The 22,341-nt window shown below is 40.5% G+C and overlaps 1 protein-coding gene across 2 annotated transcripts in view; it reads left to right on the top strand.

Moving 5' to 3' along the window:
* ABCG2 (ATP binding cassette subfamily G member 2 (JR blood group)) overlaps nt 1–22,341 on the top strand; it is a 201,048-nt gene that overhangs the window by 155,274 nt on the left and 23,433 nt on the right. For both annotated transcript variants that reach the window (XM_077476485.1, XM_077476484.1), the window contains exons 4-9: nt 13,479–13,538; nt 14,058–14,172; nt 16,539–16,691; nt 16,785–16,942; nt 17,571–17,722; nt 21,161–21,265. In XM_077476485.1, coding sequence (XP_077332611.1) covers nt 13,479–13,538; nt 14,058–14,172; nt 16,539–16,691; nt 16,785–16,942; nt 17,571–17,722; nt 21,161–21,265 — 743 coding nt within the window. The remainder of the gene's footprint in view (nt 1–13,478; nt 13,539–14,057; nt 14,173–16,538; nt 16,692–16,784; nt 16,943–17,570; nt 17,723–21,160; nt 21,266–22,341) is intronic.

Raw genomic sequence — 22,341 nt, 5'->3', positions numbered from 1 at the left:
TAATTATTGTTGGTGAGTTTATCACTTATGGGGAAGTGGTGGCACGCTTTTTACGTGGTGTGCGGATTTCCAAGCAACATCATTGATTCATCACGGACTCTTCAATTGAATAAATTTTATGTGCTGTAATTTTTAGGATTTCATTTGAATTGGACTTTATTCACTGGGTGGCAATTTATTATCACTAAGGTTTATGCACGTCTTTTACTAGTTTGTTACAGCGCCACTATTTACTGTATATATGAATGTTGTGGTAATTTGTTATTATTATATACTGTTTATCTAAAGTGGCAGCTAGATATTCACTTATTTTACTCAAAGAAAAAAGTTTTGCGACTTTAATCGCTTCAGCCCCGGAAGATTTTACTCCTTTCCTGACCAGAGCACTTTTTGCGATTCCGGACTGCTTCGCTTTAACTGACAATTGCGCGGTCGTGCGACCTTGCACCCAAACAATATTGAGGTATATTTTTTTCCCCCGCAAATAGAGCTTTCTTTTGGTGTTATTTGATCACCTCTGTGGTTTTTATTTTTTGCGCTATACACAAAAAAAAGCGACAATTTTGAAAAAAAAACCTATATTTTACTTTTTGCTATAATAATTATCCCCCAAAAATATATAAAAAAATAATTTTTTTCCTTAGTTTAGGCTGGTATGTATTCTTCTACATATTTCTGGTACTAAAAAGTTGCAATAAGTGTATATTGAAGAAGTTATAGCATCTACAAAATGGGGAATAGATTTATGGCATTTTTATTATTTTTCTTTTTTTACTAGTAATGGCGGTAATCAACGCTTTTTAGTGGGACTGTGAGTGACACTATACATTTTTATTATTCATTTTTTTTTTTTTTTTTTTTTTACTAGTCATGGTGGCGAGTTGCCAATTTTATTTATTTATTTTTTCTCGTGACTGTGACACGGTGGACACCTTTGACACTAGTTTTGGAACATTGTCATTTATTCAATGATCAGTAAATGACACTGGCAGGGAAGGGGTTTACTATTAGGGAGCAATGAAGCGGTTAAGTATGTCCTAGGGAGTGATTCTAACTGTAGGGGGGGGTGGGCTACAACTCGCATGACAGCAATCGCTGCTCCCGATGACGCGGAGCAGTGATCTCTGTCATGTCACATGGCAGAACGGGGAACTGCCTTGTTTACATTCCTGTTCTGTGGCTTCATGACACGATCACCTGGAGACCGGCAGACATCAAGTCTGCCGGTCCCGCGGGCATGGTCACCCCTATTCATATAGCAAAAAGAGAAAGGTTGGGACTTTGAAGCATGCAGCAGGGAAGCAACAAGGACACTATGTACTGATAACAATGTGTTTTATTCCATGTAACAATGCACATGCTCATGGCACACATGCAAGTATAAAACGAATAATAACAAATAAATTCATATATTTACAAGTGAACAAACATGGTAATGGTACAGGGCTTGCAATATGTGAAATTCATCAATCCATACTCTCATATAAAATAAAACCCAACATGATTAATGTAGGCAAAAACCCTCCAAACATTGGTAGGAATAGCTTAAGAATTCATGTTCTACACATTGTGAACATCTGAATGTAGCATCTAAAAGCTCAACGCGTTTCATGGATTTATATCCCTTCATCAGGAGTGGATGCAAGGAGAATGTCTACAAAATTTAGATAAATGAACACTGTCAAAATAAAGAGATAACGAAAATATATATATATATTATGTAGGGAGAGGATGGTACAGCTGAAACCCCTCCCCATACTTACACAATGACCATGGATGTGACAAATAGTCATGAACACCGAAGATAAACTGCAGTTTTATCTTTAGTGCTTATGACTATGTCATTGTTATTGCTTTCCTGCTGCATGCTTCATTCAATTCCCAAATATATAAATATATATATATATATATATATATATATATATATATATATATATATATATATATATATATATATATATTATATTTATTTTACTTGTATATTATGGAACAGTGGTAGGATCAACAATATAGAGAAAGGTTAGACTATAGATCCTGTGGCTTGTTAAGGAATTTATTAATCGACACTGTACAGTTATGGTGACCCTCAAAAACATTATCCCTCCTTTGGTCCTCTGCATCAAGAATTGACCAGACACCCCCCCCCCCCCCTTGCACGGCACTTGCCTTGGCAAATGACATGCACTGTCCTCCCTTTGCCTAGTGGGACATACATGTCACATCCCAGGAAGCCTAGGATTCAGTAAAGGAGGAGGGGGTGGGCCTAGAAGCCTGTCAATGGGAGGTGTGCTGGCTGAACCAGGAACAGCTGGCAGCCACTTGATGATGTCATACTAATACATGGCAGCATGGGACAGAGCACTGCCAGAAGAGAAGACAATCTCAGCTGAACAAGGCTGGATCTGCAGGGTGGGTGAGTATCTGAAATGTGCATCACTAGATATGCAGGGGTTTGGATAAAAATCCACCTTAACCTGTTTTGCTGCTCCTGTTTAGCATGTTTCCTAGTGCCTATAGGCACATGGTTTGCGTGTTTAACTCCTGGCATATTTTCAAACGTTAACTGTACTGATTCAGACAAAAGTAAAAAAAGAAATTGATGAACTTGGGCAGTTCTTGGCACATAGCCAGACCTAGGATGACAAATCTCACTACAATGTACAGTGCACATCACCTAATAAATGATTACTTCTGTTTTTGTTCTCTCAGCTTTAACACTTGTCTTTCTAGTTGTCTCACACATCTGTGCAGGTCAGAGAAGTAGGTTTACTTAAAATAAGGGAAGTATATGGGCTATCATTGCAGTCCTCCTTCTGAAAAGGCTTGATGTCTGGCTGAGTCTGACTTCTGTATGCTTGTCTAAGTCCCACAAGTCTGAATCGTAGCCAGGAAGCAATCATTCTCAAAGTTCATTGGCCATTTATACTTATCTAGGTGGATGCAGCATCAGTCCGATGCTGCATCTGTCCCCCGGCGTCTCTGAACTGAGAACTGAGTGATTGAACACCGCCGATGGCTTGGTTCTCACACCTCCCAGAGAGGAGAGCTGCTGCCTGTCAATCAGCATCTCTCCTGCTCTCCTCCTCCACGCTCACTGGAGCGCTGAGCTGTGGAAGGGCGGGCAGCGGCCGTCTCATCGGCTTGCTGAGAGGCTGACGAAGAACGAGCTCTGGACTGCCACACTCTTCAGACGTTTCGCACTAGCTGTAGTGCTTAATCATAGGCTATGATTAAGCACTACAGCTAGTGAGAAACGTTAGCAATTTTTCCTTGTTTGCTGTGTTTTTTGAGCTGTGATGTGATTTTCCAATAAAAAGTGGTTTTCTGAAGAGTGCGGCAGTCCGGAGCTTGTTTTTCATCTGTTGCTAGTCGTAATAGCCAGCACCTGTGGCTTCCCACCCGAAGAGAACAGTTTACAGCCTGCATGTGTGCTCCTGGTGCGGTGAGATCCCTTCTCCTTCATATTACAATTGCTGAGGCTGAGACGGCCCTCAGTCCAGGCACCTGGCAGATCCAGACTCTTAGAGTCGGGATGACGCGGTACCTGGACTGATCTGTGTGACGTCAGCAGAGAGCGGACTTCAGATTTCTCTCAGAAAACGGGTCACAGGAGTGCAAAACGAATTGCACTCCTGTGACCCATAAGAGAAGTACAGCCGAATGAGCTCAGGCTGATATTCTCCTTTTTAATCTCATGTCAATCGCCTAGCTTCACTTTGAATTTACGCAGGGCTGAGGACTCTTTACACCTCAGTGTGATAGTGGTGGGTGCCTGTGCAGCCAATCGGCAAACACCAGTGCAGTCACTTGCTACTTTCTTAATATGAGGAGCAGTTATTTCTCTTACCTGGTGGCCAGAGCGACACAAGAGTAATGCCCCGTACACACAATAGGATTTTCCAACAACAAATGTTGGATGTGAGCTTGTTGGTTTAAAGTCCAACCGTGTGTACGCTCCATCGAACCAGAAGCGCTCGATCTTGTAAAACTAGTGTTCGTAATGGAGATATCACGTATGTCTTGTGCGTCACCACGTTCCCACGTTCGTAATTGTTGGCCAACATTTGTGTGACTGTGTGTATGCAAGACAAGTTGGAGCCAACACCCTTTGAACAAAATTCCACGGTTTTGTTGTCAGAAAGTCCGATCGTATGTACGAGGCATAAGGGAAGGTGAGTATGTGTAGCTTAGAAAGGTGAACTTCTTGCTTTGCCCTGCATGGGGTAAGAGAACAGTTTGACTTTCAATGGGATTTGAATACTTTGATCAGTGGTGTAACTAGAACCTTCAGGGCCCCGATGCAAGAAACCATGAAGGGCCCCCCTGTACCACAGCTAGGACCCTTCCCTCCGAGTCCAGTGGTGGAACTCCAGGGAGTGGTCACAGGTATGACCTTTGTGAGCCCTGTAGTTCCACCACTCGTATCAGTATTTTTTTTTTTATATTTTTTACATTTTTTTGGTGCCCCATTGGGGGACTGTCCCCAGGCAGGATGGGGTCCCCGTCCCCAGAAGAGATGAAGTCCTTTTCTCCAGGTCAGATGAAGTTACTGCCCCCAGGGGAGGTGGGGGCCCCTGTCCCCAGGGGAGGTGGGGGCCCCTTCTCCACGTGAGAAGGGGGCCCCTGTCTCCACGTGAGAAGGGGTCCCTGTCCCCAGGGGGAGATGGAAGGGGTATGTAATGGTGTTTGGGGGACCATGACCAAGCTGTAGGCCACGCACTCATCCATGTTGGCCTGGGCTCCATCTAGTGTGCTGGACGGGCGATCAGCATATCTCCCAGAAAGACCTTTCATCATCTGTGTATGACGGGGGAGGAGGGGGGCTGGCAGACAAGCCTGCAGTGTCCTCCGGGGAGCCGGCTCTCATAGGGCTGCACTGCATCTGTGTGCTTAAAGTTTGTTTACCCGGGAGAAGTATGCAGTGCAGTGTGGGCCAGACTCGGGGGGGCGGGACTTTGGTTGGGGAGAACAGACATCGGACTGAGCGGCAATGCATGGAACAGGAGAGGGGTACTCTGAGGAGCCGGCCGAGGACACAGGTCATGCAGGGAATGCATAACTAAAGAGCAGACAGTGCGATAGTCGAGCATGGAGCTCTGCTAGCCACCCTCCACCTCCAGCCACCCGTGTGCATGGTGCACTGGTACCCCTAGCTGCCTATGCTGCTGCCGGCCATATGTAGAGGGGGCTGCATGGGCCCCCTGCATCACAGGGCCCGGTTGCGGTCGCTACTGCTGCACCCCTATAGTTACGCCCCTGACTTTGATATAATGCATTACTAACCCATCTTTATCTGCTTAAAAAAATAGCCTAATTTTGCACTAGTAACACTGATACCCATCTGCTTATTTGCTAAAACATAAAATAACTGTACACAACTGACATTTTCCTGGTTTGTGTGTGTGTGCACGTTTGGAGCGTTTAGCGAGTTTCATATCATTAGTAGTTTCTAGTCATTATCTATTTAAGCTGTAACTGTTGAGTTTCGATCTACTGGGAAACATGTAATTCCCCAAAATAATTGGAGTGTATTATTGGCTATTTTCGCTATCACTACATGTACAAATGCTAATTTATGATTGGCTATAACTCACATCACTTAATGTTTTTCATATTGTACAATGATCGCACACGCTGATTACAATTTTTGATATGAAGAATACATTCCTGTGTCTGTGTCTTCGTATCCCAGGCCAGTGGGAGTAAGCTAATCTTTAGTATGATGTTGTGTTAAAGTGGTTTACATTTTTAGTTTTTTTTACCTTCTGCATTCTATGCATGAAGGTAAAAAAAAATTCTGTATCCCAGCTCCCCCCCCCCAAGCTACCACCCTAACTGAGCCCCATCGTGATCCAGCACTGTGCATGAGAGCAGTGGCTATCTCTGCTCTGTCTCTCCCCACAGGGCAGATCCCAATGTTGTCAATAAAACTCTGTGATGAGAGAGCGGGCGGGCAGGGCCCTGCCCGGCTTTCTGTGTCAAAGGGCGCAGGCAAGTGGGGCTTGTGAGCGAGCCCCTGTGAGTGCCCCTTTAGGAAGTGGCTTACTATGGGGGCACTGGATGTAGAGGAGGAGGCAGGAGTGTTTACCTTAAAAACACTTTAAGCAGGATGTAAGGCAGGCCATACATTATGCAATTTGCTTACAGTCCATGTTGATGGGGGTAATCCCTCCCGCAGGGCTATTGTGTTCTGCTGGCAGGGAGCCTTTTCCACAAGCAGAATACAATGATCACTTCTGGCAGCTATAGCTGTCCGCAGTGAGTGAGCGATAAAAAGGCAGGATGGGTGGATCAACTTCTGAACAACCAACATGCCTATAGATGGATCGAAAATCGGCCAAATTGTGATCATTCTATGGCAGCCTTTAGACTCCAAGGTTGTGCTTTGTTTTCATTTTACGTACAGTATCTCATAAAAGTGAGTACATGCCTCACATTTTTGTAAATATTTTATTCTATCTTGTGACAACACTGAAGAAATGACACTCTGTTACAATGTAAAGTAGTGAGTGTACAGCTTGTATAACAGTGTAAATTTGCTGCCCCCTCAAAATAACTCGCACAGCCAATAATGTCTAAACCACTGGCAACAAAAGTGAGTACTCCCCTAAGTGAAAATGTCCAAATTGGGCCCAATTGGCCATTTTCCTTCCCCGGTGTCATGTGATTCGTTAGTGTTACAAGGTCTCAGGTGAGAATGGGGAGCAGGTGTGTTTAAATCCGTGTTAACGCGCTCACGCTCTCATACTGGTCACTGGAAGTTCAACATGGCACCACATGGCAAAGAACTCCCTGAGGATCTGAAAAAAGAATTGTTGCTCTACATAAAGATGGCCTAGGCCAGTGATGGCGAACCTTGGCACGCCAGATGTTTTGGAACTACATTTCCCATGATGCTCAACTGCACTGCAGAGTGCTTGAGCATCATGGGAAATGTTTTAACAACGTGTTCAAGACCATACAGCGGTTTAACAGGACAGATTCCACTCAGAACAGGACTCGCCATGGTCGACTAAAGAAGTTGAGTGCACGTGCTCAGCCTCATATCCAGAGGTTGTCTTTGGGAAACAGACGTATGAGTGCTGCCAGCATTGCTGCAGAGGTTGAAGGGGTGGGGGGTCAGCCTGTCAGTGCTTAGACTATATGCCGCACACTGCATCAAATTGGTCTGTATGCCTGTCACCCCAGAAGGAAGCCTCTTCTAAAGATGATGCACAAGAAAGTCCGCAAACAGTTTTCAGTGAGATCCTGCATTCTGTGCACAAATGCACTGCCTCAGCGAATCAATAAGTTTGTCACCATTCCACGAGCGAGCGCAATTTTGAATAGTGAAATGTTGGGTATCAATTTATTCTGCGCAACATTATCTTTCACAATATAAAAAAATATTACAAATACAGTGTGACAAAAACGATTGCAACAACCGCCATTTTATTCTCTAGGGTGTTAGAAACAAATATATATAATGTTTGGGGGTTCTAAGTAATTTTATAGTAAAAAATAATAATGATTTTAACGTGTAAACACCAAGTCTGAAAAACGGGCCCGGTCCTTAAGTGGTTAAAGAAGCCCAGTGAAAGTTCTTGGTTATTACACTTTGCTTTACAGAATAATCCTGCATTTGCAGTAAGGATGCAATAGAAAGTCATATTTCATTCTTCTCCACAATCAGTTCCTTGCTGTGACAACGTCTTCCTACCTGCAAACTGTGATAATACAATGGTGCATTTTAAAGGTGACTTTCTCTCGTCCCACCCTTGCAGCATGTTATGCAAAAAGATGAACTTTGTCACTTGCCTGTCACATTGTTTGTTTTAAAATGGAATCTTTTGAAGGCCTTGTGAGGAGTGTCTTGTATCCTGTATCCTCCATGAGTTTTCTTTAACCGGAAAATCTAGCAGTGTCCCTATGGAGATCATTTTGTCTACAACAAACGCAAAGTGATTTTTTTTTATACTTGGCTGCTGAATAAAATAAAAAAAGGGTTATATCTTGGCCCCATTTTTAACTTGTGTGTGTGTATATACCTGTTTAAAAAAATAAATAAATAAATAAATAAATATATATATATATATATATATATATATATATATATATATATATATATATATATATATATATATATATATATATATATATATATATATATATATAATTTTTTTTTTTTTTTTTTTTTTTTTTTATAAATAAATATTTATTAAAATTATATATATATATATTTTTAAAACAGGTGTATATTCCTCTTCCTCTTGAGTTATGTATGTTCTAAAACCTAATAAAATGTAAAGGTGATCTTTCTCTGTTTTCTGAATTATCCGTTAGTGTCAGACTTTACATGTGTCTGTTTTACATGTCGCTGTTTTTCTGGTTGTATAACTTGCATGGCCCAGATTACACAAGCATATTGTAGTGCTGGCAAACAAGGCAGTTGGATGGCCTCTGCACACCTTTTGTGCTATTAACGTGGAACTGGAGGCGTTATTTTTCTTGAACATGGTGGTTTTTATCAGTTTCCTTGTTTGTGTTATGGGGGAGATTTTTCTTTATTTCTGCTCAGAGTTTACCTGTTTGCAACAAGGATGACTATTTGTGTGTGTGTATGTGTGTGTATGTATATATATATATATATATATATATATATATATATATATATATATATATATATATATATATATATATATATATATATATATATATATATATATATATTCTATATCTCATGGTATGTGGTCGTGAAGAAGGGCGTTATCATTGTGAGCCTGAAACTTTACCTAAATATGCCTGATTTTATTATGTAAATTTTTACCAATAAACCCTTATGCCCTGTACACACAGTCGGACGTTCTGACGACAAAATCCGTCAGATTTTTTCCGACGGATTTTGGCCCAAACTTGTCTTACATACACACGGTCGCACAAAGTTGTTGGAAAATCCGATCGTTTAGAACGCGGTGATGTACAACACGTACGACGGGACTATAGAGGCCAGTAGCCAATAGCTTTCATCTCCTAATTTATTCTGAGCATGCGCGGCACTTTGTCCGTCGGAATTGTCTACACGCGATCGGAATTTAAATGATCAGATTTTGTTGTCGCAAAATTTTAGATCCTGCTCTCAAACTTTGTGTGTCGGAAATTCCGACGGAAACACACGATCGGGATTTTCCGACAACATGATCCGATCGCACATTTTTCGTCGGAAAATCCGACTGTGTGTACAGGGCATAACTCTTTGTGCAGCTCTCTCTCTCTCTCTCTCTCTCTCTCTCGTAATTGTATTATAATTTATATCTATCTCTATCAGAAATTAATTTTTTTGATGAAAACTGAAAGTGATTGTAAACCTCAGACATGAAATATGAACAAAGCATATCCTTCTAATATTATCTTTGTCTCAATACAGAGAACTCTGGGGTTGATTTACTAAAACTGAAGAGTGCAAAATCTGGTGCAACTTCAGCTTGTTCAATTAGGCTTTGATTAAAAAAAAATGGAAGCTGATTGGTTTCTCTGCAGAGCTCCACCAGATTTTGCACCCAGTTTTGGTAAATCAACCCCAAAATGTAATTTCCGTCTGCTGCTTCATTCTTCTGCTGTCTGCATGAGTTACTTTTGACAAGTTTTCCTGACACCAAGAGAAAAATGGTGACAGATGAGAGAATTCCAGCTGATTGACAGCCTCAGCTCAGTTGCTGTGTGGAGGAGGGTGTCCCTTCCCTCCAATCAGCTGTCAGAGCTCTGCAGACTGTAACATCCTCTCAGACCAGCTTTATCATTTCTGGACTTTGATTGGATGTGGAGGAGAGACTGCAGATAAAAGGATATATTTCTCAAGTCGTCTTCCATTTTTTTAAAGTTTGTTTTTCCATTTTTGTGTTGCTGCCCAATGGTGGGCGGATATGTCACTGATCCATTTATAGAACTGATCTGTGCAGATTCTTAGGGCCTGTACTAAGCAGTTCAAGTTAAGCAGACTGTAACAACATATGTTGGCTAGATTCTACAGACCTAAGTTGTCATTGGTGCTTTGTAACATGAAGCCACGCTGTGTGAAAAGCTTGTGTAAGTTAGGCCAATTTTAATGGCCGTTGCATATGGCTATCCTCTCCTGAATTATTTGTCAGTTGTCTCGAACAGACCAAATTAAGTTTTATTTTGACTGTAGAATCAATATACATAGTTCTAGTTTTTCCAACATACTGGAACATTTCTTAACCACTTGCCGACCAGCGCACGCTCATGTACGTCGGCAGAATGGCGCTGGTAGGCAAAAGGGCATACAGGTACGTCCCCTTGTAAGAAGCGGTGGCATGGGCGTGCGGTCTCCATGACCGCAGGCCCTTTGGACTCGATGTCCGCCAGGTGCCCGCGAACATGTCACAGAGAGGAACAACGGGGAGATGCTTTTGTAAACAAAGCATTTCCCCGTTCTGCCTAGTGACAGAACAGAGATCACAGCTCTCTGTCATCGAGAGCTGTGATCACTGTCCTGTGTGTTAAAGCCCACCACAGTTAGAATCACTTCCTAGGACACGCGTAACCCCTTTGCTGCCCCCTAGTGGTTAATGCCTTCACTGCCAGTGTCATTTACACAGTAATCAGTGCATTTTTATAGCAGCGATCGCTGTATAAATGACAATGGTCCCAAAATAGTGTTAAAAATGTCCGATGCGTCCGCCTCTGCTATATATTGAAGTTATGCGCTCACATAGGTACTCAAATGCTATTTAAAGCTGTAAAGTTTTATACATTTTTGAGAAATTTTTAAATGCTTGCACTTAACAGTTTTTTTTATTTTTTTTCCTCCTTTTTTTTTATTTGTAATTTTATTTATTTATATATATATATATAATTTTTATTTTTTTTATTTTTTTATAATGCTTATGCTGAGTGGGTGTAATACATAATTATGAGATCTAAGAAATGTATGTAATTACAGTAAATTCAATCATTATCGGTCTTGCAGGTTATATATGCAAATATTGGCCATATAGCACAATATATAGTTACATAGTAGGCGAGGTTGAAAAAAAGACTCAAGTCCAACCTATGTGTGTGATTTTATGTCAGTATTACATTGTATATCCCTGTATGCTGTGGTCGTTCAGGTGCTTATCTCAGTTTTTTTTTTAATTATCTATGCACCCCGCTGAAAACACTGCTTGTGGAAGAGAATTCCACATCCTAACCGCTCTTATAGTAAAGAACCCTCTACGCAGTTTAAGGTTAAACCTCTTTTCTTCTAATTTTAGTGAATGGGCGCTTGTCTTTAAATTCCCTTTTGCAGAAAAGTTTTATCCCTATTGTGGGGTCACCAGTATGGTATTTATAACATTTGAGTATCAATTTCAAATGCATTTATTGCAATGCTTTCATCAAAGTTTGACTTCATACTGAAGAAGTCACGTGGTGTTCATGATATCTGCAAAGCATTATTATGAAGAATTTTGAAAAGGGGAAATTGTTTTATTTTGTGCATGTTCATTATTGCTGAGTGATGCAGTATTTTTGTACAGTCACTGTGATGGCGACATTTGTCTTGTTTTATTTCCTAGTCAATTACCCATGTGATATTACATTGCATATTTCTAAGTCTTACTGGAACATTTTAATACTTTTTGTGCCACGTCAGCTAAAGTGTGTTTGTTGAATCATTATATTACCCAACACTTTTGTGTGAGTTTTTTTTTTTTTTTTTGCAGAATTTGTTGACTGTAAATGTTAATGTAATAACTTGATGCGCTGGCCTCTAAGTGGTTGTGTTAGTCTCCCAGAGTTTGCCTTCCATTTGTTTTTGGAGAAAGAGTGGCAGTAGGGTCTGTATTTAGATAGGGCACCTCATCCCAATGAGAAAGAATCAAAAAATTGGGAGGAAAAAGAGGGATTATTGCGGTGCCAAAAAACATGTGTACACCATGATTTGTAAAATATTATAGAATTGAATTTATTCATTTTATTACATCACAAGTTAATTACAAACAATGATAAAAACAAAATATTGAGGAGCAGAATCCAAATAATGAGGGCCTTCGTTATTTGGATTCTGCTCCCCAATATTATTTGGTTTTTATCATTGTTTGTAATTAACTTGTGATGTAATAAAATTAATAAATTCAGTTATATAATATTTTACAAATCATGGTGTACGCATGTTTTTTGGCACCGCAATAATCCCTCTTTTTCCTTTGTTTGTGTGTGTGTGTGATTTTTTTTATTTAACTACATGTGTAACAAACTTTTAGAAGCGGTCTTATTCATGTAACTATCTAACAAATTCCAATGAGAAATGTATTGTTTCCTGTATAGAGGATGAAAAATGAACAAATAGTGGCAACTGTGTAAAAGGTGTCTTATCGCTGTCATCTGCTTTGGCATCCTATGACCTTAGTGCTGTGTGTCTATCAGTTGTATAACAGGGAGGAGGAGCGCTATGGCACGCAAGGCATACCTACTGTCACTTATGAAAACACTTAGAGCTATGATCTACATAATACCTTTTTCGTTTTCAATAAATTAAAGGAAGGCAAACTGCATTTATTTATTTTTTATTTTTTTAGACCACATTACCCCAATTTCATATACCCATCTTGTTCTGGGGGGCTTAATTTGTTTCTTTCTATAAGCTTTGCCCTAATATATGTACGTTGTCCTTTTAAAACATTATTTTATTTGGTGAGCAGCGATCTCATATTTGGGAAATACTTGGGTTGATTTACTAAAGCCGGAGAGTGTAAAATCTGGTGCAGCTCTGCATAGAAACCAATGGGCTTCCATTTTTTTTTTTTTTTTGTTTTAATCTTTTTTTTATTATTTTTTTTTTTTTTTTTGTCGGAACTCTACTGAACAAGTTGAAGTTAGAAGCTGATTGGCTACCATGCACAGCTGCACCAGATTTTGAACACTCCAGTTAGTATTTAAAGCTACCTGTATTAAAAATGTTATGTGTGGGAATTCATAAGGGTGCATTAACACTTGCGAATCCCCCTGCACAGGATTACGTACGAGAATCCCAGCGATTAGCTGCGAGCAGACAGCCCCTACCTGTCCTCCTTCTGCAATTGCTCATGCTGCGATCACATGGGAGTGATCAGCTCTGGATGTAGGCTGCCTGTGTCCAGGGCCGATCACTCGCATATAATTGCTGCTTGAGAGATTACATGGGAGTGGGCACGATTAGCTGTGGGGGCTCTCATTGCTTTCAATGAGGCTGTCTACTCGTCGCTAATCGCAGGAACCCTTGCTGGAGTTCTTGCAGGCGATCACGTGTAGGATGCATTTACAAGTGTGAACGTAAATCTCAAAGGCCACAATATAAATTTGACAGGGGTGCAAGTAGTATTGGCAGGGTCTAGTAGGCAGGTTAATATAACTATTGTTTCCATATGGTGTGTGTGTTTATATAAATATATACTCAAAATGCCATCTGTTCAATAATCCAAGTATCCATTAGTTAAAAAAATATTATTTTTACCTTCTAGTGGAATTATGAGACCTGGACTAAATGCAATTCTGGGACCTACAGGCAGTGGCAAGTCATCGTAAGTGAAAAAAAAAGGGGTTTAGTACAGATTTTCTTTATTATGGTCATATAAAAATTAAACTAAGATTTTGTATTTATAGTGTGTCATATTTTACATAGGCAGCAAGTTAATAATCACACATTGCTTTTTTTTTTCTCTCTCTATCACGTGTTTGGGTTAAGAATTGGGTTAAGAAATCCTTTATGCAAAGAGATAATTACTGCTCTGTGTCTTTAGCTAAACCATAGTGCTCTGAGAATCCTTTGCCGTGTGTGTGTTTTTTTTTTATTTTTTATGTTATCTAACACAAATATTGATTGTGTGTAGATATAAAACACTTTCAAACATGAGTAAAAAAAAAATGGGCTCCAAAACATTTTTTTTTTAATCCTGGTATAAGTAGATGTGCAGTTATTCTTTCAGTGTAAGAGATGAATTACTATATATTTTATTGTGTGTGTGTGTGTGTGTGTGTGTGTGTATTGGTTGGGCTAAACATGAGAAAACTGAATTAAAATTTTCTGTGCGTACTTGCAGGCTATTAGATGTACTTGCTGCTCGAAAAGATCCACATGGGCTTTCTGGTGAAGTTCTAATAGACGGGAAGCCACAGCCGCCCAACTTCAAGTGCTTATCTGGTTATGTTGTGCAGGTAAGTTAGTTTGATATCCCCTGATGGAGCTTTTATGATGTGCCCTCTCTCTATTTTATAGATCTTAAGCCTCATACACACAATGCGATTGTGGGCAGGGGATTGTCTGTTGACAGATTGTTGTCCTAAAATCTGACCGTTAGTGCACTCCTTTTGACAATTGTTGTCCAACTTTCGGCCAAAAAATGTTGGATGGCAGGCTAGTAAATTTTCGGCGGACAATGGTCTGTTGTCAGATTTTGGTATCGTCTGTACACAATCCATCACACAAGTCCAAAGTAGAAACACGCATGCTCGCAATCAGTGTTAACCAAACATGACATTAGCAGAAGGTGCCCAAAGGGTGGCGCTTAAGAGCTGAAATTCCAGTAGTACGTCACTATGTTCATGTTTGTTGGCAGACAATTGTGTGCCGTTAGTATGCAAGACAAGTTCCTGGCACACGCCCTTTTGACAAAAATCAGACGCTCTGTTGGCCAACAATCGTACTGTGTGTACGAGGCTTTAGGCTCATTGTTCTGTATGCTGTGTTTTTGTAGCTGTAACATTGTAGTGTAAAGACTTGATGGGGAAAAAAAACAAGGTTTTCCTGGCACATGGGAATTACTTCAGAATACAAAAGTCAATATCCCTTGTTTAGGCAAAGAGCAAAGCTTTGTATGCATTGATACATAAGCAGTCACACCACGTTACTTTAGTCAAACAACATTTAAATGATGAAAGAAAAATCTGGTTGATGTGGATCGTCTGTTTTATTTATTTATTTATTTATTTTTTTCCAACCAGTTTCAGAAAAACCTCCCTGTGCTGAGTATACTGTATACTTGGTGCACTGATTTTTATGGAGGCAGAATATGATTGTTTTCTGTGCCAAACTTTTGGCCAGCTTTTGAGGTTGCTTTGAAACCCTCTTACACTTGGTGTGAGCGCTCATTGCGAGTTTCCACCACACTGTATACAGAGGGGTTCCGGCAAAGTCCATGGTCCTATTTTGTGTTATTTACATTATCATATGTAAAGTGTATTCATTTTGTAGAAGTACTTGTTTGTCACCCTTAAAGCTAAACTCCAAGGAGAGGAAAAAGTCTCCTTTTGCAGTGGGACTTCCCCTGCACAGCAAGGGTTAACTGCTCGTTTAGGTTTAGGGGGCTGCAAAAAGCACTTTTACTTAACCAAACCTCCTCTCCCGCAAACTACTTCCATACCTCTTCTCCCCAATGCTCCCCTATGCTGCGGCGGTCGCAGGTTCTCTGATGTCATCAAGTTCAATGCAGAGCCTAAAGCCTGCATTGGACATGAACGATCTGATAGATAATCCACTGCTAGAGCTTAAGGGAGAAGAGGGAAGTGCCAACTGCCGGCACAGCGGAAGACTGGATTGTTAAACTAGAGAGTTTAACTGGATTGGAGAGTTGGGCCTCTTGCACACACTGCAGCTTGAAAAAAGCTCAGTACAGCGCTTTTTTTTTTTTTTTGTACAGATCTAAAATACAGCATATTGTTTACAATGTTCCTGTACACACAAGTGTGTAAACAATCGCTGCATATTCTTGGGGGAATAAAATATAAGTTCCCGGTCAGTATTTTAGACCTGTATGCGCAAATATGTTCATATGAGCATAAATATTAATGAATTTTTTCCTAGGCACGTATTGTGCCCATGATTACATGCAACACAATCATCTTAAATTGCACTCAAAAAAGCAGATGCTCAAACATCACTATCATGTGCAAGAGGCCTAAAACTGCTTTTCGCCCCCCCCCCCCCAGACCTAAGTGTGCATTTTAACTCTTGTAGTGCAGAGGCAGCCCCAGTACAAGAGCCTTAAAGTGATTGTAAAGTGTTTTTTTCCTCCAAAAATAACAAACATGTTATATTTACCTGCCCTGTGCAGCGGTTTTTGCACAGGGCAGCCCAGATCCTCCTCTTCTTGGGTCCCTCTTTGGCTCTCCTGGCCCCTCCCTCCTGTTGAGTGCCCCCACAGCAAGCAGCTTGCTATGGGGGCACCCGACCTGAGTCAAGGCTCCCTGTGTCCATTCAGACATAGAGTCCTGGTCAAGCCCTGTCCCCTCTTTCTCCTGATTGGCTGAGGTAAGTATTTGGGGGTGCTGGGTGGTGGCTGCTGCACACAGAAGGTTTTTTTATCGTAATGCATTAAGATAAAAAACCTGATTTTGCAACCACTTTAAGCTTATTTCTTAGATTTTAGACATTCTAGTTAATGAGGTAGATCTAGTGGAATTTGGACATACTGTAGCACTCTTTTTTTAACTGTGGCTTGGTATAGACCTAGAAAATATCTCCAAAAATATTTTTATTCTATTTCGTCTCTGCATGTTGGTAAATATATCTCATTATATTGTAGGATGATGTTGTGATGGGTACGTTGACTGTTAGAGAGAACCTTCAATTTTCTGCAGCTTTGAGATTACCCAGATCACTAAAACAAAAGGAGAAAGATGAACGTATCAATCAGATCATCAAGGAACTCGGACTAACAAAAGTGGCTGACGCAAAGGTACTGTGGATTGAAGCTACAGTATCTACGGGAATGCTGTTTTCTTCTCTTGCATGCAAAATGACAATCCTTATCTTGCACTTGGTTTTTCAGGTTGGCACTCAGCTGATCCGTGGTGTGTCTGGAGGAGAGAGGAAGAGAACAAATATTGGTATGGAGCTCATTACTGACCCGGGGGTTTTATTCTTGGATGAGCCAACCACTGGCTTGGATGCCAGCACTGCCAATGCTGTTCTTTTGCTGCTAAAAAGGTAAAGGAGCCACTATGTTTTAGCTGCTTCTGTCTTTATTATCTGTTCCAATGCTAGCTGACGCTGACGTTTCACCTTGTTCAGTTCTTCTACCACTGCAGTCCTGGCATTTTACATGACACTTGTTCCTGTTCTTTAATTCTCATCAGATTATTATTTTTGCCTGGGCACAAGAATTGGTTTAAATTCTTGTGTTTTTTTTTTGGTTACTGTGTTCTTTTTCATATATTTTTGAACCCTTATTTTATATTGCTGACCATTTTTATTTAGATGCAATGTTTTATCATAAAATAACATTTGCTGTAAACCTGCACAAATGGCAACAACTGAAATCAGATGTTTCTGAGGTCAAACACTGCATTGAACCTTAGAAGAAAAAAAAATAAAACTGTTTTGGAGCTTCAGTTGCATTGCATTGAAGCCTACCTGAAATGGCTGCAGTGCACCTAATGGAATATGTTCACCACTTTCCTTATGAAAATTAAAATAACAGGCGTTTATGCTCCTTAACAACCTGCATGTTTACTAATGCGTAGTATTTAAAGAAAAAAAAATATTTGGCTATATTAAATTGTATGTTTCTTTCTTGAGTAGTATTTTAGTGTTTTTTGTCTTTTTTATTTGTTAGGATGTCAACGCAAGGCAAGACTATCATATTTTCTATACACCAGCCTCGTTATTCCATCTTCAGACTGTTTGATAGCCTCACTCTACTGGCTGCAGGAAGAGCATTGTATCATGGGCCTGCTCAGCATGCACTGGACTACTTTGCGGAGCTGGGTAAGAGGCTTAGATACTTCATGGATTCATTTTAGATGCGTTCAATTCATTGGCATTTTAATGAGGGTTGGAGCACGGATGGTAGATCATTGGCTTTTATTGATTTTAAACAAAAAGTGATTTAGGGCTAACTCACAAATAGTGCTGTGATATAATGAGTTTGATTTACTAAAACTGGCAAGTGCAACATCTGGTGCAGCTCTACACAGAAACCAATCAGCTTTCAGGATTTTTGTCAAAGCTTAATTAAACAAGCTGAAGTTAGAAGCTGATTGGCTACCATGCACAGCTGCACCCAATTTTGCACTTTCCAGTCTTAGTAAATCAACCCCACTGCATTGTAAAACACCTGTCACAGCAAGGACACACAGAAAACAGTTGTTTCCTGTGTGTCCCATTCACTGCTGCAATAAAATCCAGATGTGCTGCATTTTATCACAGCTCGCAGGAACAGAATCGCATTGCAGTGCAGCACAGCCTATCATGCTGCTTTACAGTGACATCAATGAAGTGTACTTTTGTACACTTCAAATAAAGTTTATAAAAAAAAATAGAGCTGTGTGTGATGCTCTGAAGAGTGCACCACACTGCTCCCTACTGTGGTTTGAAACAGCTGCTGGAGAGGGAAAATGCTTTTAAGTAATGCACGACCGAAAAATGTGTACATTCCTATCTGCTCAGGTGATTGACATGTTAAGTTGAAGCACAACTCCAGCCGGAAATTTTTGTTTCATTTTTTTAGGTTTGGTTTGAAGTGGAGGGAAAGGATTCAAATTTCCGTTTAATTACTGTTGCTGTCTCTACTTCCATTTTTTTCCTCATAGCCATATATGGCTAGATTTATTTTGTTCAGCCTGCAGGCTGAACGAGAGACAGTGAATCAATTCCACCATCCATGCTAAACTGCATGGATGGAGAAATCTCCACTGCTCGCTATTGTATTCAAACAGCTGCAGCACCTATGGCTGCATGAATACCCAAACAGTGACTGCTTCTGATAGGAGGCAGTCACTGTTTGGTCAATTCATTTTTTTTTCACCCAGCCCAGTTGATTATTACATTGAGCCAGCTGGTGTTTGCTGGGCCACAGTTTGAATTATGAGCAATTCACCAGGCATTGGCTGAAATTTAAACCATGTATGGTCAAATGTACTGTGTATTTGATGGGTGTCAGACAGAACAGAAAGTGAAAGGAAATCTCACCACTATAAAAATGGACTTCAATAAAACCTTTTTTCTTTTTTGAGTATGGGAGATTTAAGAAGGTTCTTCATTTTTATTGCTGTCTGTGCCCCCGTTTTGAGTAACTTTCATTTTCTGAAATCCATCAATTGGATGGGAAGTGAGCAGGGCTGGACTGGGACAAAAATTTGGCCCTGGACTTCATCTAGACCGGCCCACTTTAATTTTGTAAACACGCAAAAAACAGTATATAAACTATACGCAATTGGGCAAAAAAAAACCTAGAGAGCCCCCCTTACATCAGGGTCCCCATATAGCCTTCCCCTTACATCAGGGTCCCCAGAGAGCCCCTCTTACATCAGAGTACCCAGAGATCATCCGCCTTACATCAGGGTCCCTAGAGAGCCAACCCCTTACATCCGGGTCCCCACAGAGCCCCCCCTTACATCTGGGTCCACAGAGAGCCTCTCTCTTACATCAGGTTCCCCAGAGAGCCTCCAGCTTACATCAGGGTACCCAGAGAGGCCCTCCTTACATCAGGGTCACCAGAAAGAGGGCAGGTAGTGGGCCAGGACCCTGTGGTTGGGGACTCCTGGACTGACTTGGGGCTATGGGCCCCAGATTCGGCGGCTATAGCCCCAAAAGTCCCCCCCCCCCAGCGATGCCACTGGCTGTCACTGAAACCGGCCCACTGAGCCAGCGGCCCACCGGGAAACTCCATATAGTCCCTGTGGCCAGTACATGCCTGGAAGTGAGGTGAAATCTCCCCAGAAGGGGAAGCAGACAGCGTTTAACTTTTCAACACAGGTACTAATCCTTCACAGGTTTATCAAAAAGTAGAAAAAAAACCTTGACTTAATCTGAGCTTTAATGCAGCTCCTTACTAAACATGACTATGGGTTCAGTCAGTTAGTTATATGCTACATTCAGAGAAAAATTGGATAAAAAAGGGAAAAACATAATTAGAAAAATTAGGTAGATGTGACAGATCATCGTCTCACCCCTATTGTGGGCTGGGGGATCCTGGAGTCAAGGACAGACTGGAAGAAATGAACTGAGGTAAAGAATACCAAAGCGAAGGGACTCCAAAGGGAAAAAATGGTAACGTATATTAGTACAAAATCAAATTTCATCAAACATAAAGACGAAAAACCTTCATCATACCATGATAAAAAAACATTTGTGACAACATTTTTAGAATAAAATAAATTAAAGGAAAAGTCCCAGACTCTCATTACCCACTGACAAGCATACAGCTAGCTTCTGAAGAAAATAGAAGATTAAGCACTTGGTGTAGACAGCCGTGGCTATTGTTCAAAGTGAATGAGAGACTATCAAGAGACCTTATTGAGCCACTAGGGGAGCAGTCTATGTAGATGGGCTGCAAACGGCAATTTGCTGAGGACTTAAAGTGGAAGTAAACCTTCCTATCGTTTTCAGCCAAGGAAGCTGCTATCTTGGCCTCTGTTTATTCTGCAACTGCTATGATGCTGCACATGTGGTCATTTATGACACCAGCCATTGGATGGTTTGACAGTTTGGTTAAAAGCACAACTAATGTGACAGCTAGCATTTCCGGCATGCTGTTTTTTTAAACTATCAAATTGATGGGTTTATTTCCGCTTTTAAAGCTGTGTTGTAAAGTGCAGGTAAGCACAAGCTGGAGGTGAGAGGTATATTTTAATCACCATGCAGTAATGACAACCAAGGAGGTGGAAAGCGGAAATGTTAGTTTGATCACTGTAGACTATTCGTCACGGATCTAAGAAGATCCACACGGAATTGGTGACAGCAGGAATGGCGTTCCAAAAATAATCTCACCCAATCTGCTGACTCTCTGTTCACCACCAGCGATTTACAGTGGTAGAGATGTAGAGATCCTTACCAAAAAAACAAAACGTCATCAATATATCTTATCCAAGGATGCACACGGCTAAGATACATCGAACAAAATGCATCACTCTCCTCCTACCACCCAAGATGAAGACACGTGTATGCTACATTCAGCCTATAATGGTGTAGGCTGTAGAGCTTTCACCAGTGGCAAGTTATCTACTTCTTTTTCTGAAATTGTGTTCATCTTATCACCTTTCCTAGGTCCAAGTAAATGTTGCATCAATTGTTACGCTAGTCCCTTTTATGTGAAAATACAGACTACAAAGAACTTTAGTATTTCACGACTGCTTTGAATAGTTTTAAAGTTTTGTGTGCAAAATTAATTCGTTATTGTATTGCACTTTTGTTTATTTTATTTAGGTTATGAATGTGAATCTCATAACAACCCTGCTGACTTCTTTTTGGACATCATCAATGGAGATTCAACAGCTGTTGCTCTTAGCAAAATGGAAGAAGTTGATCTAGGTAAGGAAGCTGTGGCTAAGTGTGGACTGGTTTTGAGCATGTGTTGATAGTATCAGTTTGAGATCGCTCAAAATTCATTGACTGGTGCATTTGACCTCCTTCTGACCCCCCCCCCCCCCCCCCCCCCCGGCAGCCAGGTACAATATTGTGTGCACGTGTTATATGCCAATTTACTCCCTATTTCCAGGGGGAAACTTATACACCGATAAATACTGTATCTGTCTGTAGTTCACAGCATTGAGTATACCATTGATCCTGACCAGATCTCCAACTCCATTTGCAGAAATGCGGCCCCAAACTTACAAGGAACCTCCACCATACTTCACTGTTGTGTGCAGACACTCATTGTACCGCTCTCCAATACTTTGCAAACAAACTGCCTTAGTAGCACACAATGATACTTGGTTCTGTATTCTCTAAAAGGGGCAGTACAAAAAGATGGGTAGGAGGTGGAACCAAGGGACAGTGCCAAGAGGTGGGTAGGGGGCAGAGACAAAGGATGACTCAGAAGAGAAGAGTTCCTTCACCTATTCTTTGAGTTTTATAGGTCACGTGTTAAACAAAATTCATTGTTTTTAATTTATAAAATACAGTTGCTGTAGGAAAAAAAGAAATCTCACTAGTCTTCTTGCCTGCTCCTGTTATAGCTGAGTTGTAGCTTAGTAAAAAAAAAAGATATGTCCACAAAAGTAAAATCAAGCCTGTCATAGTTTGTTGCTTGCGGAATTTTTTTGAATCTCCTTTTTCTTTTTTTTTTTTTTTTCTTTTTCCCCGTTCAGAGGGCAAATATCTTGCTGTAAGCAAAGCTTTCCGATCTTACTTCTGATGCGGTAATAATACAAATTGCTTGAAAAACGCTTTATTTTTCTTAGAATTATTTTACTGCATAAGCGATTAAATGTCAGTTTGTAACATTGAGTTTATCTTTGCTTATGTGGTTCTCTGCATCATAAAGTGTATGTAAAATCTGACAATAAATTTCTCTTATTTTCTCCATTATAGTCTGTTAAATATACCATTAAAAGTGTTTTATTAAATCTGTTTGACAAGTACTAAAAAAAAAAAAAAAAAAAAAA

Source organism: Lithobates pipiens, unplaced genomic scaffold, assembly GCF_037356315.1.
Source record: "Lithobates pipiens isolate NorthernLeopardFrog02 unplaced genomic scaffold, aLitPip1_a1.2 Scaffold_13, whole genome shotgun sequence".
Classification (NCBI taxonomy): Eukaryota; Metazoa; Chordata; class Amphibia; order Anura; family Ranidae; genus Lithobates; species Lithobates pipiens.
The sequence above is the reverse complement of the archived record's forward strand: the minus strand, read 5'-3'. Positions and strand labels throughout refer to the sequence as shown.